The 26,901-nt window shown below is 39.9% G+C and overlaps 1 protein-coding gene and 1 long non-coding RNA gene across 12 annotated transcripts in view; one reads left to right on the plus strand and one right to left on the minus strand.

Moving 5' to 3' along the window:
• The window catches only part of NSMCE2 (NSE2 (MMS21) homolog, SMC5-SMC6 complex SUMO ligase), a 222,642-nt gene that overhangs the window by 15,324 nt on the left and 180,417 nt on the right, over positions 1 to 26,901 (minus strand). The window contains exon 6 of one of the 11 annotated variants that reach the window (XM_082363141.1): positions 481 to 528. The exons of 6 other annotated variants lie outside the window; for them this stretch is intronic. In XM_082363141.1, coding sequence (XP_082219267.1) covers positions 496 to 528 — 33 coding nt within the window. In that variant the 3' untranslated portion in view covers positions 481 to 495. Of the gene's footprint in view, positions 1 to 480; positions 529 to 3,143; positions 3,232 to 24,359 lie in introns of those variants that run through there. 4 more of the 11 variants (XM_082363140.1, XM_082363151.1, XM_082363150.1 and 1 more) reach the window with 4 other exon arrangements.
• Positions 1 to 26,901, plus strand: part of LOC309614578 — a 47,238-nt gene that overhangs the window by 6,622 nt on the left and 13,715 nt on the right. The window contains exon 2 of the long non-coding RNA XR_014236294.1: positions 1 to 26,901. This exon is cut by the window's right edge and continues 12,310 nt beyond it. This is a non-coding gene — a long non-coding RNA (uncharacterized lncRNA).

Consider the following 26,901-nt stretch of genomic DNA (forward strand, 5'->3'; position numbering starts at 1 on the left):
GTAGATTGAAAGCTCCTTGAGGACAAGCATTGTGTGTTCAAGCCAAAACAACTCAACTCAAGTTGTATTCATTGAACACCTGCTCTGTGCCAAACACTACACAAATGCCCGTGGATATGAAGAGGATTAAAATCAAAATCACGTCTGGTGGGAGAGACAGATACAAACACTTATATTCTGTGCAATGAGTGAAATAACAAACATGTTTTGTACAAAGAAGAAAAGTAACCCAGAAGATCTCGGAAGGTGGGGTGAGGAATCAAGGTGAACCTCCCTGAGAAAGTGATGACTAAGCCAGGCTCTCCAGGGAGGTGTGATAAGAAGAGGGAAGGACACTCAGGCAGTGAGGATTAGAGTGTTTAGGAACATGGGCTCGGAGACAGCTTGCCTGGGTTTAAATCCTGGTCCCATCACTTTATCAGCTGGGTGCTCTTGGGTGAGTTACTTTACCTTTTTCTGTTTCCATCTTCTCAGCTGTAAAATGGAGTTTACAATCTACTTCACAGAGAATGAACCTACTTCATAGAGCTGTATGAGGATTAAATGAATTAATGTATGGAAGATTCTTAGAAGGGTGTCTGGCAAATAGCAGGGGGTCGATAAATATTGTTATGATTATTAATATTATTACTCAGAATTCCCACGGAGCTAGCATAGAGTGGGTACCTGCAACATATATGCTCTATTAAATAAAAACGATGTGCTATGGACTCACCCGAAGAGAAACCACAAGATTGCTCGACCCCGGGATTCTGAATGGGATGAGCCCTTCCATGCCCAGGGCAGAGGGAGGCCTAAATTAGCCCAGCTGTAGTTAGCTGACCGGGCACTATCAACATCTTTAGTTTCCTGGCCGCTTTCACTTCCACAGCTCTTTCAACAAACTCCTCTAAAGATCTTGAAAGTAAACTGAATAAAGAGTTTCAGCTTATAACCTCCAAATGAGCTGAGATTTTCATAAGATGTACCCTGTCACATTATCATGCACTTGTTAATTTATCTGCTGTTGTTTTAGACACGGTCTTTGTCCTCAGCTGACATCATGTATTAATTTGCCTCCATTTCTTTAAATACTGTCAAAATACGTCATATGTCAAAATACGAGGGTTTTAAAGTAATCAGAACCTGGTGCATTCTACTGGTGGGACAAAAACCAATCCTTTGAGATCTGGTCATACAATATCCACTTTAAGTCAATAAATACTGAAAATATCCCCAAATTCAGTACATGCATTTAGTACTTGTTATGCAAGTACAGAGAAGGTTTGATGCCCATCTCTAGGTTTCTAAGCAAAAGCAGACCACCGAATGCACACATTCTATTTCTTTGCTTTGGGCAGTTAACTAGAAAACCACATGATAGGAAAACTGATTTGCCAGCATCGAGAAGGTATACAACTCTCAATTGTTTAGAACCACGGAAGAGTATGAAGCAAGCAAAGATCAGAAGATGAGAAATCCCATTTGGGTCCATCTTATGTTTCCTTATTTTAGAGGGCTGCAAATACCACCTATCCAGGTACCCAACACAGTAGATGCAACTTATTCCTATACGCTTTCCAATCTCTATCTTTAAACTACCTTGACTCTGTCTCCTTCTTTTCATGCTCACTGCTGCTGTCCTAATTCAAGTCCCCAGCCTTCCTATTTAGAATATTGCAAAAGTTCTTTATTTATCTCTCTGCCTCAGTCTCTCCCCAACTCCTTCTACACCCTAGCTCATCTTTCTAAAGCCATGGCCTCCTAAGCACAACAACAAGACTTTCCATTAGTTGGCCCAGAGCATCTTCATCTCCCTCCTCAATCCCATTCCCCATATCCATCCCAAACTCATTACAGTTTGCTCACACTTGCCAGGCTATTCTGCACCTCTGCTAGCCCTTCCCTAGCAACCTGTGACCACACTTCAAGACTAAATTAATTCAAGTATTTCCTCTGTGAAGCCCCAAAGCAGAGGTGATACCTCCTTCAGCCCCCAGAATATCTTTGTAGATGCTGTAATCATTTGTTTACTTCTCTATCTTCCCTACTAGACTATGAATTCCTCGAGGGGAGGAACTCTGCCTTATTTATCTTCATATTCTCAGGGAGCCAGGCAAGGTGCTGGAACTTAATAAATGTCCACTGAGTGACTGGGTGCCAAAACAAGAGAATGCTTTGATTATTGTTATATATAAACTGACAGCAATAATAAGACGAAAACGGTAAAGAAGACTGTTCTGTAGGCAAATATTTTAGAATAAGACAAGCTGGTCTTTGATCTAATTACTTTTTTCCATAAAGGGAGCCATTTTACACCGTCTAGGTCATTCCACTCTCCATTCTCTGTTCCAAAAGAGAATGCAAAAGCAAACTACCAAAAAGCAAGATGATAGAGGTCGTATTCCAAGAAATAAACTATTCCACACTATGTCTTTATATCATCTCTGATTCTATTCCCTTGCCCAGAGGAAAGTACAATAATCATCAGTTATGAAAAATGTGTAAATCATCTTAAGTTTATTGAGTTTAGCCAGAGTGTACATGTAGTGACATTCAAGTACAGCAGTTTTTATAACAGAGAAAAACACTGGGGAAATCTAGATATTTGACAGACTGAGAGTTTCAATGAACTGTGACATCACCACTCAAAATCTGACAGAAATTAAGAACAATCTTTATCATCAGAAAATGCTTATAACAAGAGGTGGAAAAAATGAAATTAAAACTATATATGTAGTGTGATTAATTTATCTTAAATATGGCGTACAGAAAAAAGACTGAAAGAAAATATGACAAAATATTGCAGTCCACTGTGTCCTGGTGGCATAACTACTGTATATGTGAACTGGCAGTAGGGCATTTTTTAATTTTTGAAGAATAATTATTTCATTTGTACTTTTTGTAACCGGTACTGTTTATGAGACCAAGTAATATTTAAGAAGAAAGTAGGACTGATGGCAATGGGGATGGATGGATTTGTTTATTCAGTTTGTCAAACTGAAACAGATAACGAAATCAAGTCTAGAGATCATAATATTTTAAAAAGGAACTTTACAATTTTTAATTGCTCAACTTTAAAACTGCAACACTTCAGCTTTGGGTAAGACAGGGACTATGACACCATTTCCATCCCTGATACATTCGAGATTTATTATCCTAATGACAGTTGTAATATTTCAAACTTATCTGCTCCCCTCACAATGTAATTTATATAACATCTTCTCTTCCATCTCCTCTAATTTCGAAGCTCTAGACAAAACAAAAATGAAATTGCTGTGTAGAATGCAAGACTTTAATAACAGAATAAAGCCAGCACCAATATCATACTTTGTTTTGTAAAGCTTCTCGAAATAAATGATAAATTTTGATCTTCAGACGATAAAAGGTAAAGAGGCACTGAAGACGTCCATTGTGGGATAAAGCTCAGTGAAGGGGGAATTATTTGTCTTACTAAGTGAGGGCAGGCCTCAAGTCTAATCAGGTATGTTACTCGGTAGGATTTACCCAGCATGGTAGCTACAAAATGCCTCAGAATCTGGCATTAATTAAATATGCTTATTTTTCCTTTCTACATGCATCTGATAAAGAGTATCAAGGTTTATTTTTGATCCATTTAAAAATCCTTCTTTATGGTGGCACAGTGTAGTCATTTTTAAACAAGAAAAAAAAAAAAAAAAGAATAGAAAAAAGAAAGGGGAATAATCCCCAAAGTGCATTCCATATGGAAGAAATTTAAAAAGGTGAGAGGCCGAGGGACCAGATCTAGTGAGGCTCAACAATCCTGTCAGCCGCAAAGTCAGCGAAGCCACCCAAAACGCAGCCCGGCTCCCAGCCTGCAAAGTGCGCAGAGCCAATCGGGGCTTCCGAGAGCGATGAACCCACAGACGCTCTGGGCCACCTCGACATCTGTTTTCAGTTTTCAGGGTCTTGTCTGAAGTTAGCCTAACAGAAAACATACCAAAGGGGAAAAAAATCCCTGCCAACTGGAAGGAAGAAGAAAAATGACAGAGAGAGAGAGAGAGAGAGAGAGAGAGAGAGAGAGATGGAGAAAGAGAAGGAGAATGGGGAGGAGGAGGAGGGGAAGGAGGAGGGGGAGGGAGGGAGGGAGAGAGAGAGAAAGAAGAAAGGAAGCAGGGGGTGAGGGCTATGGGGCATCTTCCACACCACAGAGCCCGAGGAAAGGCCCTGGCGGCGCTCACACACCTAGAACCAAGTCCTGTGGCCAAGCCTTCTTTCTGCTCCCCCCGCCCCCGCCTCCTCCACTTTCCACCCTCTATAAAACCTTCCGCACGTGCAAAGGAAGAAGACACATGACTTCAAAATCGGGAGCAGCTTAGGACACAGCTCTTGTGAATGCGTACAATAGATCTGAGTCATTTGTTCGTTTTGTAAACATGGAGAAATCACACTTTTAAAACTTCCTCGTCTGTGACATTCACAGCACTTGACAATATGCTTAGCATGGAACATTTACTCTTTTCCTTATCCACACCTAAAGATGTCAGGAGGGATAAATTTTCTTTCTCACTGAGAGCTCACATACTCCAGGGCAGGTGGCAATTAGGAGCGAGCTCGCTAAGGGAGGCAGAAGAGGGCCTGACAGTGGCTGAGGTGGCTACGAACTTGGGCTGGGCCACGCAGAAACACAGAGAACTGAGCAGCAGCCCAGGAGAGCATCTCACCAAGGCCACTGCCTTCCTCTGGGAAAGCTTCTCACTCAGGGGCTCCCTCATCCCTCCCAAACTTAAATCCTCGGTAATTACCTGTTTCTGCCACTGTCTCCCTGCCTAATCCGTAAGCCGCTCAAGGACAGGGACCACCTTTGCCCATCATCTCTGCATCACAGTGCGTGGCGCATGATAGGGGCTCAGGGTTGATACCTGGCATCCAATCTCAAGGGCGGCTTAAAAATTACACCATTCACCCCCTAGCTCTTCTGCAGAAAAGCGGTTCTGCGCAAGACCCAGAGAAGAGCTCTGTAAGGCATGGACTTCCGTGGGGTGGGTTAAGTCTAGATCTAGGTACCACGTGGCTCTACCATAAATTGGGGGATAGGTGTTGAAGTTCCTTCAGGCGAACACTGTCTCTTCTCAACTATTTCAGTAGGATACAGTGAAGATGAGATGAAATGTTTTGCCCTCTCTAGAAAAAAGGACCTAACAAATACATCCAGGCAGTAACAAGAACATCATGAGGAAGGAGAACCCTGGAGACAGTTTCTGAAAGGGCAAATCAGGGCGACTGGCTGATCTTGTTCATTTTCAAAGACTTTGGGGGGGGTCCAAGTTCTAGTGCTACAGTGTACGGTCTACGGACATTCACGAGCTCCAAAAGGTAGCACTAATGGGAGTGAAAGATGGTAAGGAGGGACGAAACAAAGGAAGGAAGGAAGGAAGGAAAGAAGCAAAAAGGCTCTCAGAACTTGCTTTACAAACTCTATAGGCAGATGGAAAGATCTCAGCTAACTACCTTTCTGAGCTTCTAATGAGGGTGATGCTGTTTGAGCCACAGTCTCCAGCCTAGAGTGTGGACCTGATCTGGATTGTGCAGGAAGTAGTGAGAGAGCATCAACTCATTAGCACACATACCCCAACATTGCAGAAGGACAAGGCTGTACAATAGCCCTCTGGTTTCCCTGAGGACAATTCTCTTCCTTAGCTAAAAATTGAGACAAAAGCCAAACGTGGTGAGACAGCTGGTTAAGTGACTGCAGAAGACTCACTCTGAGTCCCTCAACCAGCAGCCCCGTGAGGGAAAAGGTAGCAGGGAATTCAGGGGCTGAGAGAGGAGGAGCCTAAAAATACATAAAGGGTGAACATCAAGGAGGAAGAGACTTTGTGCAGGGGAGGTAATCGGCACACTAATTACAGGGGTCATAATTAGGAGCGATGGAATGAAATTAAGAAAAGGAAAATTTTAATTGTCAGGAAAAACTTGGTTGGGCTCATCGTGAGGGAGAGATGAGTTCTCTCATAATCTTCACACAGTCTGAAGGCCATTCATCTGTACAGAGTTGGTTCAGAATGAGCTAGAAATTATTTAAAGGGAATTTTATTTTTGTTACCAAAAGTAGACGAGGTTACTTGATGACACGACACACAGAGGGCCTCTCGTATTTAATTTTATCATTCTGTTCCCTCTTCTAAATTAAATTGTAAAATAGCTAATGATAAAAAAGCCTATGACTATTTCATTCCAAAAATATGATTCAACATGTAAGGAGACTGAAACCGGCAAAGTGAGAACAAGTGAGGAGAATGGAATACAGTCAAACGTGCTTCAATTGACAACAGACTTACAGATGATGGCAAACTAGAAAGGAATAAGTGCTAAAAATATGATTGGTTTCTCTTATTTTTCAGAACGAATTCAGTTACTTTTTCAGAATTAATACAAAAATGGCAATTAAACTTAATTAATCATTGTCAGGACACGGTAAAGAGCTTTCAAATTTTAACCCAGTTTCAGGATGACAGTCTGGTAGCAGTCTCACAGCTGTCAGATAACTGAAACTTGTAGCCCTAAATAGGGTTAAACCTTAGGTTGTAAGAAGAGACTACAGTATTGAAAGCTTATGTATTGGGAATAAAATGTCAAGAAAATCTATTTTCTCTTCCTCATTTGGGGGCTCAAGGAATGATTCATGTAACTTTCACTGAGTAAATGTCTGCCGACCACTCCTGTTTCCTAGGCGAGGAGGATGCAAAGGCCAGGGGTTGAAATGGACCACAAAACACATGACTCTATCCTGGTGGCCTGAGTACCAGGATGGACGTGAGCTTAGGGGGTCCGGGGGAGCTTACCGGGAGGCTTCTAAACACGACTGCAGGAGGGACAGTGATGCTGGGAAGAATCTTGAAGGAAGAGGAGGTAAGATGAGCAAAGGCAAAAAGGTGAGAGAAAGCAATGCTTGCCATTCCATCATCCTCAGCGGATGGGTTTAAGAGCAGCAACTCCAGTGATATGTACAGATACCCTATTATGTATATTACACTAAAGGAAGCAATATTAAAGTCAGGTTTTCTGATATTACTGATATTTCCCCAGTATTATTATTATTTTTTAAGTGCATCCTAAAATGTAAGCTACCCAGGAGGTTGTCTGCTTGCTTCTTCCTCTTCCACCCACCCACCCACCACCATGAACTGAGGGCCTGTCATCTTGGTGGGTCCTGTGTTCACCAACATCAGTAAGGCCGAGCAGAGCTCCTGACCTAAATGACTCACTGTCGAGTGTCAGGGGAGAAAGTGCCGTTAAAATACAGTGGAATAAGTTCTACGAGCTTCAGCAATGGCTTCCAGAGGAGAAAGGGGATTCCAAGCGGGGTGGGGCGCTCCTGCAAGGCCTACAGGCAAGAGAGGTCCAGGTACATTTGGAGAACTCTAAGTGCTTGGCTCAGGGATGCTGGGGGAGAGGAAGTTGGGAGTGGATGGGACATGAGGCAGACCTGGATGACACCAGACACTGCTAAGCAGTGAGCCTTCCAGAGCAGCAAGGTGTCAGGGCGCTTGTTAGAAATTTTCCTCTCTGTATGTGAATTATCAACATGTAACATTTTGGACAAGATTTCTCGGGATAAGTTATATCTTGTGATGAGGTACTCTGTGTTCTCCCCAGTTGTCTGCTCACCCTTGCCCCTTCAGGTCAACTGCAAATTCAGGGCTAGAGCTATACATAAGTTTTCAGAGACTCTCTTAAAAACCTCTGGTCTGATTTCATGTCCAAAGATGTCTTGAGCATTGTGATGGCCTGATTCAGTCCTTATCAAAAAACCTTTTCCATAAACATTCAATTTCACCATACACACTGTATTTATTACTCCTGTAATGAATTTCATTTCAAATCCTATTTCTGCCAACAGGCACCACATTTTGAAAGGACAGACAGCCTGAAGGCCGATTCAAAAGTAGAGTTCACAGCACTCAGGATTTTCTAATGCAGGCTTTCATCCTGTATAATGTTAACTATATAATTGCTAACTTGATTTTTCTTTTCTTCTCTGTGTTGCTTCTGAGGTTCTGATGAAATGTTTGCTGCCATTGCTAATGAAATTCAGAAAAGGACTGTTGGTTTTTTTACTCTGCTTGGGAATTTTGATGCAATAGATGTTTGCATACTGTTGTCAGAACAAATAAGATTCGTTATTCCTAAGTGCAAAGGGAACACGGCTTTTCAAAAGAAAAGTGAGAAGAAAATTCAAGCAGAGAGGACTTGGGGAAATTTGGCAGGAAGAAACTTTTGTGTTCTGCTGATCTGATGTATGAGAAACATTTTCAAGAGCTTTTATGTAAAAGGCAGTTTCTTTTTTTTTCCAACCCAACATCTAGGGTAGAAAAACACAGTGCCTTCAAGTGAACTGTTTGCCAGTTAGAGGAAAACAGTACTTTGGTGGATAGTAAACGGGAATGACTGAAAGTTCTGGGCTCTGCCACTTGGCAGGTCATGCCACTTAAGCTATTGTTCTTGACCTTGTTCTTTCTCCAACCTGAAAAATAAAGGAATGAGAATAGGAAGGAAGGTGGACTCCATAGTTCTAAAAACCCATTCCAGTTTTAAATCCTTTATCCTTATAATCACTATCAAAGTTTACCACTATCTGAAAACCAAAAAAACAAAGATTTTCATGAATATTCAGGTAGTCAACTCAAATGACTCCTCATACTAATTCCAAGGCAAACTTGTTGCCTTCAAGAGCCAACCTATTTGCAAACCAAACTTGCACAACATCCTAATTTATGTTACAGAAATAAGTGGCCATTACTAACCTAGCAAATAAAATTTGGATTTCAAGTGATGAAAACATGTTTCACTATGACCAATGTTAAGTATAAATTGAGCAACAGAGATGGTTACCCAAGTATAGCAGATAGGTACAATGCGGTTATTACTAACATTTTGAAAACAGTATTCAGGAAGCCTTATAATCACAGCATTATTTTCCAAGAGTCAATGGACTACAAAGAAGAATTATGTTCAGACCTGACACATACTCAGAGGAGGAGCAGGGCTGTACGTCAGCAACAATAACAGAAATTAAGTCAGTAGCTGAAATACATTTTCCCAGACTTCTTACTATGCCACAGACACTTAGGTATTTTTAAAACAAAACATTTGTCCATTCTTCTTTTCATACTCCAGATTACAAAGTCCTCATATAGACAAACCTCATTTCCCCAAATTATAATTATTTTTTCACCAATTAGTTGCAATTCACACAAACCCATAATCTCACAAACATTAAGTAGCCCACCGGTCACTGAAAAGGGCAAGGAGGTCAGACCTGGGGACATTACTGAACATAGATGGCCAAATCACTGTATTAGTTGGGGGAAAGGATTCCCATAACTTCCAGATGTCTTGCTGGTGTGAATGTCTAGGTAGCCAACAGGACCATCAGTTTAAAAATGTGAAAACCACACATTGGAGCCAGTATTTTTCTTGGAACTATTATTTGAAGAGGTACCGATCTGGAAGCCCAAAGACTAAAATGTGGCTTGCAAAGAATTTTCAAACAAGGAACTCACATTCTCCAAAAGCACAAATTGGATGCAGCTAATATTTACTCTTCCATGTTCCAGACAGTAAAATGCCACACATGGCAAATGAACCGTGAACCTGACCACGTGAATTTCCCTGCGGTCAACATCTCCCATTTCTGTTCCGCAGCAGTTTCACTCAGCGAGACCACCAGCCTCCTCGTCACTTCTCTGCATCCATTCTGATCCTCATCATCCTTTCATAGCTTCCGACTCTGCACATAACCAGTCCCCCCCACCGTCTCCTAGCCAACTTGTGACTGGGGCAGTGAGGAAGGAGCAAGGGCTTCAGAGGCAGATCTAGGTGGATCCTGCCTCCCCTAGCTGTCTGATCGCTGGAAAGGCACCACCTCTCAGAGCCTTAGTTTCCTCATCTGTAAAATGGGACAACATTCAACTGGCAGGACTGTTGTGAGGACTGAGAATTTAACTGAATACCTTATTTAATTTGAGTAAATTGATTATTTAATGTACGCAGCACATAATAAAGCACCCATCAGGTCTTCTCTCCCTTTCTTTTCCCTTGGATTCCAGGGGACTGGATGCGTTTGCTTTTGTTTTCTGCCTCAATTCTTTCGTATCTTCTTCAAAACCACTTCAATGATCCCCTCTTCCTGGCACTGAGGTCCTGTCAGGGCTTAACTTTCCCTGTTCTTCTCCCTCCACTACAAGGTGCTGTGTGATAATATACGGCCCCTCCTAGTTTGTTATTTTCCTAGTCCTGACTATTCACTTCCTTGTTATAGTGTCTTAGTACAGTGCCATATGCACACAGGGCCATAAATGATGTTTTCTGAGGATTTAGCTCACCCAGGGCCACTATATTATTTGTTTAGAGGATACATCAACCAACCTATTCACTTTGAACTTTCCCCTTCAGTTGAGCAATGCTTAGTCCTCAATCTGAAACACCCTAAATCATCAGTAACTCTTATTTTATATGACATCTGCTTATCTTTCTTCTCTGAGTCTTCCTCTCCTCTATCTCATTGTATCATGTCCCATGTTAATGATCTGACAAATAAGTAACCTCTAGCCATGCTCCACTTGTCCTCTCTGGGGCATGATTCAGACTACTCCAAGAGCTGGTGTTGGTTTCCCACCTCTCAGCCTGTGCAATATCCCCTCTATTGTTCCTTTCTTTGTTTACAGACAAAAAGGGACAATTTTAATTACCTCCTGGCTGGATGTCTATAACTTTCCTCTCAGTGTTCTCAGAGAGACCTCATGGAAGGAGACAACATGAGCTTAAATCTTGCCTCCCTCAGTACTTTGGTGTTTTTGAGCGAGTTACCCAATCCTTCTGAGTGTGTTTCCTCATCTGTAAATGGGAAAACAACACCTGTGTGGTAGGGTGGCTCTGAGGATAAAAACATTTTGCGTAAAATGCTAGATATGGGCCTTGACATATGACAGCTGTCAAGAAATGGGGGAAAAGGTTTTTCTTGAACTTCCAGAGCTGCTTCCCATCACCCAACCACTCCATCCCACCCCATCCCAGACCTTTTAGTGGCAGTAATTTTGAGTGTTTGACCTTCCTCTCACGGTCACACTGTGACTTCCCTCTGTGGTACAAAACAGGCCCATGAACCTCACCTACTGCTTCAAGACTTCTTTCTAGGTTGTTTCAAGTTATTTCATAATCCTTTTTGGCCCAATCCTTCTCACACACACTCTGCCCACCATCCCCTATGCCCACATTCTGAGCTCTCTCATCTCCAGATGTCCTTGAAATGCCAGCTCCCAACTTTCCTGATTAAATATAATGGACACTGTTACCTTCCAACCCTTGAGAAAAACAATTCTGCTCCAGCATGGGGAGGTGGAGAGAATGCTGGTCAGATCAGGTAACCTGCTCCCAACCTGCTATGTGACCTGGGCTAAGGCACTTCACTTGTCTAAGCCAGGGAGGCAGACTGGATGTCTCCAAGCTCCCTCTAGGCTCGAAGATTAGATTCTCTGAATTCGGTATATTCGGATGCCCAGTCTTGTCTGCCTATCTGTGTTGTTCTGCTGCTGCGTGAATAAACTTTAGGCCCCTTAGCCTCAGCACTGTTCTCAAGGGCAGAGACCATTATCTGGGTAACTCACTTAGCACAGCCTGGAGCGAGGTGCCACAGACAGTACTTAACACATGCATTTAGATGACAATGATCAAAGCACCTCCAGTGAGGCACAGACAGCTGCCACTAGATGACTCAGACCTCTCTGCAAAATGGCTTAATTTAGCACTCTTTCAGTCTAAAGAACAGGCTCTGAGTGAAGAGCGAAGTGAACTGAATACCCTTTAACTAATTTAACCTCCCAGTGGCCCTGTAAGGTCAGGAGTTTTTATCTCTGTAACACAGATGAGAAAGTACAGACGCAGACAGCTCCATCCACTCCTCCTGAGTCACCAGTGGACCCAGGGGTCCGCGTGAGCAGTGGAAAAACCCTAGACTGACTGGGAGGGAGACCTGAGTTCCAGGCAGGCTTCTGCCATTAGCCATGTGTATGATCTTGGAGGCGGCAGTTTTGGGGCCTTACTTTCCTCATCTGGAAAATGGCCTTGAGAAGTGGTTCTCAAGCCTGGAAGGGTATCAGGACGACAAAGAAAACAATATTAGAAACAAATCTAGACTCCCAGGTCCACTCTTGGAGATTCTTATTCCATGGATCTGGAGTGGGGCTCAGTACACTTTATTTTCTGCATGTGCCCCCCTATGGGAACAAAGATCACTGGCAGCTATAAATGCCTATGACACTGGAGTCACAGCTTAGCGTTCCATTCAGACAACTTTGTCTCTTCCAAGTTCCAAGGCCCATTAGATCATCTAATCCTTCTCTTTGTCTCTTGAGGAGAGCCCAAACTGGACTATTTCCAAGCATATTACATGGGAGCTTACCACATGCAAGAAAACCCAAAGAATTTTGAAATCAAATGTTGGTTCATGAGACTCACAGGGTCAGTAAAGAGGTAACCTTGTTTTGATAGAAATCCAAGCTAAAGTGCAGCGAGTCCTGCGTAACCAGCCTGAAAGGCTGAAGAGGAACGGGAAAAGGCAACAGGCTTGCTATAGCAGCCTAAGAAGCTTCTTTTTAAAACAAAAACCTGTAATACATCTGGATCTGCTTGACGAAAGCTTAAAGATTCAGTGAAAGTCTTATTAACAAGGGAAGAACGAACCCAAGAATCGGTTTGCTTTGTAGTCTGAGCGCTCTTATCTATTGAAGCCTTACTATGTGAGCCAGGCCCCGGGCTAAGCATTTTACACACATTACTCCATTTCACTGAACCAACTCTGATGCAAGTATTCACATTTTGTTGAAAACTGAAGTTCACAGAGCTAGCCAAACCCAGGTAGATTTGACTCCATAAACCACGTAATACTACAAACATGACCTTAATATCTAATAAGCTTTAGGTCAAAATTTCTAGAACATCCAACACTGAATAGGAAAGCTCAGCAAATCTGCCAGGTTTCTAGGAATCTATGAATTGGAGACAGAAGTATGTCTTTTATGGAATTCTCAGATGTGCTTCACTTAGAGGAATTTGGACAAATGGAAAGAAGATAATAAATATAATTCAGAAAATTTGAATCCACCTCCCATTCTTGATGTTGGTTTGATGGTGTGAGTGCCCTTGAAAAGGCAGTTTTCATATCTGGCTGTGGGTTCCATATCAGCAGAGTGAGGGTGATAGGAGCTACTTACATGGCAGGGATGTTGTGAGAATTAAATAGATTTAAGTCCACAAAGCAGCTTTGATCTCTTGAGAGAAAGGTGACAAATAAATGAATTAGGGAACATTATTTGTCCTTCTAAAGGCCATAGCTGACTGAAGCTTATAAGAAGCACCCTAGAGACCAGACATCCTCCATCATTTTCTAAACTTTCCAAATTTTACCCCTGCAAATAAATCTGTGATTGCAAGAGGTGGACCAGACTGTAGGCTGCAACTTCATTATTGATTGGAATTTGAAATACAGTAACAAACTAGTGGTTACCAGTGGGGAGAGGGAAGGGGGAGGGGCACGGTAGGGGTGCGGGATGAAAACTATTGTGGATAAAATAAGCTACAAGAATATACTGTACAACACGGGGAATATAGCCAATATTTTATAATAACTATAAGTGGAGTATAACCTTTAAAAACTGTGAATCACTATATTGTACACCTGTAACTTACATAATATTGTACACCAAGTATACTTCAAAAAAAATATACAATAAGCCTGTCTTAAATTCTTTCCAAGGGGATTTCGGTTCTGAAACCCAATTTGGACTCTGTTGAAGTAACTTCTTAGAACACGGTCTGATTTTTGAAGGTCGGCCCCCAAACTGTGCTATTAGAAAGTATTCATAGAAAAGTGTACAAAAAGCATTCAGTTGTCTTCTGTTAAAAAGCAAAGCGGAAAATACGTATTTTTTAAACTTCAGGAAGAAGAAAATTTATAGTTTTCGTCTTTCGCATGCTGTTTTCCTACCCTATTTGAGGTTACTCTTTCCCATTACACGGCTCTTGACATTTACACAGCGTTTTACAATCTTTTTATTATCTCATGTTCACAGGCACCCTATGAGGGAGAGCCCTGGGTACTGATAACCCTTTTACAGGTGAGGAAACAGTCATAGAAGCCTAATGACTTGTTCAAAATTATGAGAAACCTTTCTTCCTTTATATATAAGACATTTTACCACCTCTTTGAGAGTGTCAGCACAAACTCAAAGACTGAACACATAAAGGGAACAAGGTTTGGGTTTCTCTTTTAGTGGACTCAGTATTACATTAAAACTGAAAGGAGCCTGTGGTCATCTAGTTCAAACCCCGCACTTTACAGATGGGACCTGGAGAGAGGTGAGCGCTCAAGGCCTCATGCTCTTCAGAGCCAGTGTCAGGACGCCCACCGCTCATCCAAATCCCAGACCCGCAGGCTTCCCATGTGGACTGCCCCTTCTTGTTGGGATGTGAAACTCTAAAGGGTTAGATCTAAACTGTTTTCTTTAGCACCTAGTATACATTCAAGGCTGAAGAAATGAATGTCATTAGATGTGGAATTAAATCTAGAGTCCTCCAGGTGCCAGCTTATCACTGGTCCGTGAACTACTCAAACCTCTGGAGCAGATCTGTGTTCCTCTGAGACTAGCCTTCTTTCCCGAGGTTGGAGATTATCAAAAGGGCAGTGGAGCAGATTGCCATACTTCTCATGGTGGGTCACAGAACGAGTTCTGCTTTTCCCTAGCAAGAGAGCAGCTTTATTTCCACCCCTCTGAAAGCTACATGCTCCAAATCCTTAAAGCAACCCATCCACTCCTGTTCCTACGTCATCATTCCTCCCGGTTCAGCTTACCCACTTTTGACTAACTCCTAACCTCATTGGCCCCAAAGTCAACAGTTTAGGTAACGGTGGTTCTTTTGTAGGGGTCTGGAGAGAAGTGCTAATGATGACCATTCTTACTACTAATATCACCACCATCACTACCTCTACCCCCCATCATTTTATTGAGTGTTCACTGAGTTCCATGCCCTGTGCTAAGTGAACACTCTGTGTGAATTAACCCAATTCATCATGTGTCTCACTACAACTCTATGAGGCTGGTTACAAATATACCCATTTTACAGACAAGGAAACTGAGGCACAGAGCGGTAAAGTTGTCCAATGTCCCACCGCTAATTCTGGTCCAAGAGGCCACACTCGTTACCACTCTCTATACTGTGATGGGGTCACAAGATAAGGAAGGGCCTCCAGACTCTGAGTTTGTCCAGTGGTATTGGAACAAGCTGGACAGGTGTGCTGCTGGAGAATAAGATCATCTGGCAATGAAGTTGTCTATAATCAAAGGTTGATGTGGATTCCAAGTGGAAATCCACATAAACACCTAACTCCAAACTAAACAAAGCACAGTATTTGTTCAAAAGGAAATGTTCTTGTTAACTAAAAAGAAAGGAAACAGGATATTAAAAGACAATGGCAATTCAAAGGGGTTGTGGCAGCTTTGAAGGAAGAGCCAAGCTGAATAGCCCTGCTCACAGCCTAGGGTTCCTGCAGTGCTGAGCTACTGCAGTTCCCGGGGCTGAACAAACCCGGGGTGCAAAAGCAAGGCCGCGCTGGGTTTTCAAACACTTCCAAGAACGTCTTTATTGTCTCACCGAGAGAACCTATTAAGAAAGGATGCCCTGATGTGGACTGAGGTCAGCCTGGTCTTGCTACACTTCAGACTTGGTTTCCCAGGTGGCGATGTTACTGAGAACATCCTTGATGCTGCAACATGATTCAAGAGTGGTTTTCTCTGCATCTAAGCTCACAGCTCAATCCTGGGTGAGTCTGAACAATGCTCTTCACTTTTCTTTGGCCTGCAGACTGTTTGTCTGAGGGGACAGGCACGACATAGGTAGCAGAGAAGGCACTGAGCTGGGGTCAGGAGATCTGACTTCAGGTCCTGCTGACGCAGTAACCAGACATTTCCTCATCTATGAGAGCGTTAGAACTCGATGACCTGGAATATTATTTCTAACTATAACATTTGAAGACTGTAACTCCCCCGCCACTAAAAAGAAAGAGGAAAACCACAAGAAAATGGAAACCCAACTGACTGGAATTAATGGAAAGACTGATACTGTTTCTGATGAAACAGTGATGAGGGATATCCTATCACTGATTCACGCAAGAAAACAAACAGTAAGGTTGAGATTCTGTGCACCAGCCTCTGAATCATATGGAGGATCCTCAAGACCACATTTTGAAAATCCCTGAGTTGGGCTTTGAGGAGAGAACTACTCATCACCACTTCTGGCCTGGCAGCTAATCAAGTTCCCAAACCAATAGGGCTCAGCATCCCGAATTTCTCCAAGGAAAATGTGCGTCAAGATACCCCTTTGCCGGGCACAGAACCCAGTCCCGGCTCTCGAGGTGCTCAGTCATTCACAGGTTCATAGCTCTCCATGTGCTTTTATACACGTTTACTTTATTTTCTTTTCACTAGAAGCTGATGTGACAGGCATGGAAATTGATCTTTAAATGGGGAATATCATTATTATACTTAGCTCCACTTCACCCTTGTATTAATGCATGATCTTATAAACAGTTTAGGAATCACTTGTAAAGACAGATGCATCACAAAGGTCTCTACCATTGGGTTTAGAACATGCTACTTGCAGACATGATTCTGACAGTCAATTTCAATGTGAGAATTTTTAAAAAGATCAAAAGAATCTGTAGAAAAGGGCCAGTGAAGGGTCTTTGGGGGATGCCTGCCTCTTAAAAGTGACTAACAAACTTGAAAAAATGACCAGTGCTATTTCTTTAAAAGTTAGTTTCACTAAAGCAAACAGTTTTTAAAAATGTATTTCCTTGTGCTGGAAAACCTCACCCATAATTAGAACATGTCACAAATACGGCAATCTTTTATTGAGGAGGAGCTCTTTAATACATACCAATCTCAAAAGATTCAAAGGGAGTTCCCAGATTACCTATTTATAATCCATTCAGACACATTTAGAGATGTTGAGAACCTTTGTTAAACCCATTTGTAATAATCCCTATGATAATTAGTTACCTAATACACTTTTGCCTTTAAATCCTTTGACAATTATATACATATATTTCGTGGTTACTTATCCATACTGGAGAAATGAGTCCTTCAGGTCAAACGTTCCAATCTATAATATTCCTAAAGAAATATTACTTTCAACACCTTTTATTTCTGGACATTCTGTGCCCAATACTTGTATAAAAAATACCCCCAACCTCCTTACTTCTGCACCTGCTTTCTTGTAATATAGCTGTCCCTCGCACACAATACTAAGACGTTTGTTTTTTAGCTCAATGTAAAGGGCCTTTTGAAAAATAATACTCTCTCGCTTCAACTTGACCAAGAAATGAGGCATAAAATATTTATTTTGGACAAACCCATAAAATCAATTTCTTAACCCGGAATAATCTTTAAAGTCTCCTTTAAAGGCAACATTCTGTAATGGTTCAAAGGAATAAAAAACAAGTATTTTTCAGTTGGTAATTATATTCATTTGGTGATTATATATATATATATATTTTTTGGTGGTGGTGATTATATTTTAATCAATAATTCCCAATTTTTGTTTTTCCCTTTCCTTTCTCTTTTGCTCTTTTAAACCAGAGTTTTCTTTTTAGACTTATTTTAAAAAATTATGCATGCATATGGTTAAAAACTCAACAGAAGTGAATAAAATGAGAAGTAAAAGACTCCCTCCCTGTCCACAGCCCACAATTCCAATCCTCAGAAATAACTACTGTTAGGTTTTTGTGTATACTTCAAGAAATCCCTTACACACACACACACACGTCTACTGTTCATTCAAAAGAGAACCTATGTTAGTATATATTGTTTTGCACCTTGATTTTTACATCTAATAATATATTTGGGGGATCATTTCATATTGGCACACACAGTTGACTTCATTTTTAAAATAGCTGCTTAATATTTTATTTTATAGGTATCTAGAATTCACTTAATGAATCCCCTAATAAATAACATTTAAGTAGCTTCCTGTCCCCCTCTTTTACTGAGGTATAACTGACATGCAACGAACTAATATTTAAAGTGTATAATTTGATAAGTTTGACATAGGTATGTATCCGTGAAACCATCACCACAATCAAGATAGTGAATCAATCATTCCCCAAATTTCCTTTTGCCCTGGGTTATCCCTTCCTTCCACCCCTTCCCACTCCCCACTCCCAGGCAACAGCTGATCCATTTTCTGCCATTTTAGATCAATTTGCACTGCAAAGAATTTTATATAAAGAATCATATAGTATGTGCTCTTTTTTTTGTCCTGGCTCCTTGCTGCATATATCAAAAGTTTGTTCCTGCTTTTTTGCTGAGCAGTCTTACATTCTATGGATATACCATAGAATGTTTGCCCATTCATCAGTTGATGGACATTTAGATTGTTTCCAGTTTTGAATGACTACAAATAAAGCTGTTATGAACATCTGTGTACTAGAAGTCTTTGTATGAAGATATGTTTCCAATGCTTTTGTATAATACCTAGGAATGGGATGGCTGGATCATATGGTAGGTATACATTAACTAAACTGTTGAATTGTTTTCCAAAGTGGTTGTATCATTTTACAGTCCCACCAGCTGACATACTCCATATCCTTGCTACCACTTGGTCAGTTGTGTCTTGTTTTGTTTTTAAATTTTAGCCATCCTAATAGGTTTGTGGTGGTATCTCATTATGATTTTAATCTGTATTTCCCTAATGACTAAAGAGACTTTACATGTACTTACTTGTCACCAGCATATTTTAAGTGTCTGTTCACTTCAATACTTTCTGTCCATTTCAATATCTTTTCAAAGTTTTTTTTTTAAACATATGGATAGTCAATTGCTATAGGACCACTTGTTGAAAAAGACTATCCTTTCTTCACTGAATTGTTTTTACATGTTTGTGGAGAATTAATTGGTTGCTTGTGTATGGGTCTACTTCTGGACCCTATTCTGTTCCATTAATTTGTTTAACTGTGTCTATCTTACTACATTTTCTTGATTACTATAGCTTTAAAAGTCTTGAAGTCAGACAGAATAACTTCTCTAACTTTGTTCCTCATTTTCCAAGTTATTTTGGCTGCTCTAGGTCCTTCGCATTTCCAAATGAATTTCAGAACAAGCTTGTCAATATCCACGCCCTCTCCCCCCCCCCCCCCAAAAAAAACCCTTGGGATTTTGATTGGGGTTGCTTGAATCAACAGATCAATTTGGTGAGAAACGACTTCTTAAGTAAATTGAGTTTTCCAGCTCATTTACATGGTGTATCTCTCCATTTATTTAGGTCTTCTTTGACTTCTCTCGGCAGTGTTTTGTAGTATTTAGTGTACAGCTCTTGCACACTTTTGTCAGATACATTTATAGGTACTTCATATTTTTTGATGATACTATAAATGGCATTTAATAATTTTCAATTTCTGATAGTTTATTGCCGGTATTTAGAAATATAATTTCTATTTATTGATCCTGTATCCTGCAAATTTGCTAAACTCACTTATTGGTTCTAGTAGCTTTTTTGGAGATTCCATTGGATCTCCTGCACAGATGATCATGTCATCTTCAAATAAAGAGTTTTACTACTTTCTTTCCAATCTAGATGCTTTTTATGCTTTTTCTCACTTTATTGCACTTGTTAGAATACCCAGTACAATGCTGAACAGAAGTGGTGAGTAGACATCCTTGCTTGTTTCCTGAGAGGACAAGCTTTCAGTTATTTTTTTTACCACAAACTATGATTTTAGCTACAGGTTTTTCATAAACACCATTCTTAGGTTTAAGAAGGTCCCTTCTATTCTTAGTTTGCTGAGAGCTTTTATCAAGAATCAATATTGGATTTTGTCAAACGCTTTTTCCGCATCTATTGATCCGTTAATATGGTAAATTACACTTATCAATTTTCAAATGTTAAACTAAATTTGCATTTCTGAAATAAATCCTATTTGGTCATGATGTATTATCTTTTAAATATATATTTGGATTCCATTTGCTAAAAATTTGTTTAGAATTTTTGCATCTATGTTTATGAGGAACATTGGATTTGTAGCTTTCTTGTAATAACTGTTTTTGGTATCTGGGTAATGCTGACCTCAAAGAATGTGTTGGGTAGTATTTTTTTTTAAAATTAATTAATTAATTATTTATTTTTTTTGGCTGTGTTGGGTCTTTGTTGCTGCACGCAGGCTTTCTCTAGTTGCGGTGAGCGGGGCCTACTCTTCGTTGCGGTGCATGGGTTTCTCACGCGGTGGCTTCTCTTGTTGCGGAGCACGGGCTCTAGGTGCGCGGGCTTCAATAGTTGTGGCACACAGGCTCAGTAGTTGTGGCTCGAGAGCTCTAGAGTGCAGGCTCAGTAGTTGTGGTGCACGGGCTTAGTTGCTCCGTGGCATGTGGCATCTTCCCGGACCAGGGCTTGAACCCATGTCCCCTGCATTGGCAGGCAAGATTCTTAACCACTGCGCCACCAGGGAAGTCCCAGTATTTTCTTTTTTGATTTTCTGTAAAAGTTTGTGTAGAATTGGTATTATTTCTTCCTTAAATATTTGGTAAAATTCATCATGAAGCCATCTTGGCCTGGAGCTTTCTTTGTGGAAATTTTTTTTTTAACTGCAATTAAATTTCTGTAATAGATGCAGCACTATTTAAGTTGTCTATTTCTTCATAAGTGAGCTTTGGTAGTTTGAGACTTTAAATGAATTTGTCCATTTCATCTATGGTGTTGGATTAATCGGCATAAAGTTGTTCATAATATTCACTTATCCTTCTAATACGTGTAATGCTTATGTTGATGTAACATCTCTCATTCCAGATACTAGTAATTAACATAATCTTTCTGTTTCGCTTTGTTTTTTCCTCCTTGGTCTGGCTAGAGGTATATCAGTTGTGTCGATCTTCTCAAACAAACTGCTTTGAGTTTCACTGAGTTTTTCTACTGATTATCTAATTTCTATTTGACTAATTTCCACTCTGATCTTTATTTTTTCTTTCATCTGCTTACCTTTGATTTCATTTGTTCTTCTTTTCCAGTTTTTAACATGGAAACTGAGGTGACTGATTTGAGAACTTCCTTCTTTTCTAATATGAGCAGGTGTTTAAGGCTACAAATTTCTCTCTATTGCTTTAGCTGCACTCCATATATTTTGATATGTTACGTTTTCATTTCATTTAGCTCAAAATACTTTTAAATTTCCCTTTGATCTCTTTGACTACAGGTTATTTAGAAGTATTTAGTTTCCAAATATTTAGAAACTTTCCAGATATCTTTCTGTTACTGATTTCTAACTTATTCCACGGTGGTCAGAGAACATACTTTTGTAACTTGAATCCTTTAATTTTATTGAGACATGGTCTCTTTTAGTAAATACCACATAGGCACTTGAAAAGAATGTATATTCTGCTGTTGTTAGGTGGAAAGTTCTATAAATGTCAATTAGGTGAAGTTTGGTGATAGTTTTCTGTATCCTTACCTATTTTTGGAGTACTTGCCAATCAGTTGTTGTGAAATCTCTGACTATAATTGCGAATTCACCTATTTTTCCCTGTGGTTCTATCAGTTTTTGTTTCAATAATTTTGAAGATTTTTTATTAGATGCATCAATGTATGCCCTCTTGATGAACTGACCTGTTTCACATTATAAAATGACTCTCTTTATCCCTGGTAATATTCTTTGCTGTGAAATCTACTTTCTCTAATTAATATAGTCACATCAGTTTTCTCTTGATTAGTGTCAGCATGTGCTTCCATTCTTTTACTTTTAGTCTATTTGTGTCTTTAAAGTGATTTTCTTTTTGTTTTTTTTTAAAGTGAGTCTCTTATAGATAGCATATAGTTGGAGTCTACTTCTATATCTAGTCTGATAATCCCTGTCTATTGACTGCTATGCTTAGACCACTTATATTTAATGAGTATTGATATGATTGAGTTCAAACCCACCATCTTGCTATTTGTTTTCTATTTGTCCTATCCGTTCTTTATTACTTCTTTCCTCTTTTTCTTTTTTTTTGGGGGGGAGGGGGATGGGTGCTAGTAACTTTTGGATTAATTGAGTATTCCTTATGATTCCACCTTATCTTCTTTGTAGACTTATTAGCTATAATCCTTTGTTGTGGTATTTTAGTGGTTGCTTTATAGTACATATCTTTAACTTATCACAGTCTACCTTCAAATGATACTACTATACTACTCCATCTATATTATAAGAGAATTAAAACAGTATACTTCCATTTCTCCCCTCCTGGCCTTTGTGCTATTGTCATATATTCTATATTTTATTTCTACATCTGATATAAACATTGTTGTTATTTCTGCTTTAAAAAGTTAATGATTAGGGACTTCCCTGGTGGCACAGTGGTTAAGAATCCGCTTGCCAATGCAGGGGACATGGGTTCGAGCCCTGGTCCGGGAAGATCCCACATGCTGCAGATTAAGCTGAGTACAACTCAACTCAACTAAGCCCGTGCACCACAACAACTGAGCCTGCGTGCCACAACTACTGAAGCCTGCGCAACTACAGCCTGGGCTCCACGACAAGAGAAGCCACCGCAATGAGAGGCCCATGTACTGCAACAAAGAGTAGCCCCCTCTCGCCGCAACTAGAGAAAGGCCGCACGCAGCAATGAAGACCCAACGCAGCCAAAGATAAAAATAAAAAAATTTATTAAAAAAAAAGTTAATGATTAAAGAGGTTAAAATAATAAGGAAAAAAATGTTGATATATACCTATATAGCTATCATTTATGGTGCTCTTTATTTTTTTGTGTGTAGAACCAGCTTTACATTTGGTATCATTTTCTTTTCCCTTGAAGGATTTCCTTTAACATTTCTTGTAATGCAGGTCCTGCTGATGAATTCTTTCACATTTTGTGTCTGAAAAAGTCTTTATCTCATCATTTTTTAAAGATATTTTAAGATATTTTTAAGAATTTTAGATTGACAGTCTTTTTCCTTGCAGTACTTTAAATATTTTGCTCCACTGTTTTTTAGCTTGTATTTTTTTTTTTTAATGAGAAATGTGCTGTCATCTTTATATTTGTTGTTTTGTATGTAATGCATCCTTTCCTGCTCTTGTTGCTTTTAAGATTTTTCTCTTTATCACTTGTTTTAAGCAATTTGATTACAATATGCCTTGGTGTAGTTTCTTTCATGTATTCTTGTGCTCGGGGTTTGTTGAATTTGGATCTATGAGTTTATAGCGTTCAACAAATTTGGAAAAATTTCAGTCATTATTTCTTTAAATATTTTTTTAGTCTTCCTATCTCTCTCCTTTCATTTGGGAACCTCAATGACACATATATATGACTCCTTGAAATTTTCCCATCGTTCACTGGTGCCTTTTTCACTTTTTTAAAGTCTGTGTGTGTGTGTGTGTGTTGTGTGCATGTTTGATTTTGGATAGTTTTCATTGCTATGTCATCCAGTTCATTAGTCTTTTCTTCTGCAATGTCTGTGTTGTTGTTAATCCCATCTGTGTCTTTAAAAAGATGTAAAAAAAAGTATCTCCTTATTTCATATGGGCAATCTTTCCTCTAGCCTTCTGAACATATGGAATGCAGTCATAACAATTATTTTAATACCCTTGCCTACCTATTTTTATATCTATGTTATTTCTGGATCAGTTTCAATGGATTGATTTTTTTCCCCCTCATTATGGGTTGTTTTTTTTGCTACTATGCTTGCCTGCTAATTTTTGACTGGATGCCAAGCATTGTGGGGTGACATTTATTTTTGTCTTCTAATAAACATTCTTGAGTTTTGCTCTGGGATGCAGTTAAATTAACTGGAAACAGTTTTGTCCTCTGGGATCTTGCTTTTGAGATTTGTTCAGGGCGACCAGAGCTGTGTTTAATCTATGGTTAATTTTTGCTCCACTACTGAGGCAAGACTTTAACAATACCCCAATACCCAATATGAAATTTTGTCCTTTCTGGCTGTTGAGAACAGACATTATTCCCATCCCTCTGTGAGTTCCAGGCACTGTTCTCTCTGATCCTTTAGATTGTTCTTTCTCTGGCCTTGGGTCATTTCCTCATATGCATGCACTCCTCTGTACTCAATACTCAAGGGAGACCTCCTCAGGTCTCCAAGTTTCTGTCTTTGCGCAGCTCTCTACTCTAGACTAACTATCTTGGCTTCCTTGGACTTTTAGCTACATCTCCTCCAATAAGGGAGACAACAGGGATCTGCCTATGTTCTGCTTCTTGTACTATGGCCTGGAGACTCTCTCCAGGCAGTAAGCTGGAGCAATCAGTGGTTCATTTTCTTTTCCTGTCTTCAAAGATCATTGCTTTCTGATGTGTGATGTACAATGTCTTAGGAGCTATTGTTTCATATAATTTGTCCTTTTTTTTCCTTTTTTAAAGTTTCAGGTGGAGGTAAATGTGGTCTGTATTACCTCATCTTGATCAGAAGCTGAAGTCTTACTTCTAGTTTTTGGCTGATATAATAGATGTGGCAATATACATCACTGCATACATACCTTTGGTTCTGTGAATGGATTTATTTGCTGAATAAATTATCTAAGGTGTCTTTGTTACGTTAAACGGTAGGTGCATTTTAAGTGCAAATGATTTTGCCAAACTGCCCTCCAAAAAGGTTTTACAATCAATACTACTACTGACAGTTTTTGAGAATGCCTACTTTCCCATATACTCTACGACACGGAGTATTATCAAATGTGTACATCTTTACCTCTTTGATAGGCAAAAAAGTGATTTTATTTTCATTTCTTTTGCAAGGTTAAACATCTTATTATATGCTTACTGGTGACCAGTACTGCTTTTTCTGGAACTATTTATGTCCTTTGAATTTTTAGAAAATTGATTTTTCATTTTCCTATTGATTTGTAAGAACTTGTGCAGGAAATTAACCTTCTACCATATGAATTACAATTTTCCCCTTCAGTCAGTTGATGGTTTCTCTTTGACTTTCCTCAGGTTGTTGTTGCTGTTGTTTTTTTGCCATGAGTAATTTTCAATTTTTTTTTTATGTAGTCCAAGTTATCAATCTTTTCCTGTATGGTTTCTGGAATTTTCATAGCTCTTGGATATACACATGTACATGACAGTAACAGGAGTTTATATCCTAAACTCATAATTAATAAGTGAGACAGTTTAGTTTCTTTTTTTTTTTTCAGTAAACTGAAATTAGATAACAGTTTGCTATACTGAGTTCATGTTTCTTATGCTGATTAAGATCTCTGTTGGGCAACTGTCTTTGATTAATAAAACACAGAAAATACAGATGATTACTTATAAATACAGTTTGGTAAACAAGAATTTCAAAGCATGGAGGAGAGCAGAGGTATAAAAAAGGGATCTTTTGGGGAATCACTGGCTTTAAATCATAGTCTTATTTTTCCCAGGATGGATGCATCTTTAGGGTTTGCTGGGAAGCTGGAGGGATGATATGAAACCAAAACTGATGGTTATTTTCAGACATGTTGGTTGGTTATAAGATAGTTCCTAAAGCCTGGTGCCTCCCCTAAAAACTCCAGCAACTTCTCCCCCGCTGTACCCACCCTGCCTCCCATGACCAATGTACTTACTGCCAGTGTCATAAACATATTTAGAATAGACTTTGTACCTTGTCATACTTTCTTCATAAAATTGCCTAATTGTTTTCTGTAAGTTCTATTTTCCCAACCAGGCAGTCAGCCACTTGAAAGCAGGGCCTTGGGCCATATACTTACCACAATATTGAACTTAGATATACATAGCTGAGTTGTACTCAGCTTAAGCATGTGCTGTTAAAGGTAGTAAAACTGTGTAGAAACTACCAAACCAGGAGAACAGAATCTGAGAAGAAAGTATGCTATTTATTGCCTGGGGATGACACTTGTCACCATCAGGCATTTGGCAAAAATGAGGCTACTGTCCAACAAAGGAAAATGAGTGCAGTGAGGCCTGAAAGGAAGACCCCTTCCAAGGAAATATAATTGCTAAATAGGCCAAGTTCTCTCTTAGCATAGTTAGAGTGAATAAATTACCAAGGGACTGAAAACTGCAAACTATTATACTTCCATAGGGAAAATGAGCTAACCTTTGTGAGGGTCTATGACATGTGGTGGTGAAGGAGGAGGAGAGCTAACATTTAATGCTTATCATGTAGCCAGCACTGTCCTAATAAGCACTTTCCATGAATTAGCTAATTGAATCCTCTTAAGTCCATGAGGAGGATACTATTATTCCCATTGTACAGGTGAGAAAACTGAGGGTCAGGGACATGCACAATTACTTAGGTAACACAAGAAGGCAGCGTGATTTGAACACAGGTCTTTCTGACTCCAAGTCCAGCCCTTGATTATGCTACAGATTATGCTATAGACCATGCACCTCATTTCATCCTCAGAGGAACCCAGATAGAAGCTTTCCCACATTGTTGATGTGGCAACTGGAGTTCTGAGGTAAGGGAACCGCCTACGGGCCATCCAGGTCTTTCTGACTCTAAACCTCATATATTCCTCGTATGTGGAGCCTCCTGACCCCTACACTCCTCCACTCTGCTTGTCCCAGTCCCTCTATCCCTGTAACTCTCCTTCTATCTGCTCCCAACGCACCCTCTAAAAGGAAAAAGGAAAAAGGTCTAGTCACATGAGAAAAGTCGATGAAGGAACATGCTATGCATGGTCATTCTTCTGTGTCTGTCTTGGCTCATGTGATTTCCTGTGCCTAATTATATCTTCTTCCTTTAAACCCATCCATGTGAGTCTACTTACTCCTTTGAGGCCCTCCTTGATTCTCACCTCCCTTCTTGAATCAGTTGCTCTCACTCTGCCCTTACATACCACTTTGCTTGCACCTCTGCTCCTATAGTACTTCTCACACTCTGCCCATTTCTCCATCTAGACCCCATCTAGCATCTTATTTAATCGCGGTA

This window comes from Balaenoptera borealis, assembly GCF_965194805.1.
Source record: "Balaenoptera borealis genome assembly, chromosome: 17".
Taxonomy (NCBI): Eukaryota; Metazoa; Chordata; class Mammalia; order Artiodactyla; family Balaenopteridae; genus Balaenoptera; species Balaenoptera borealis.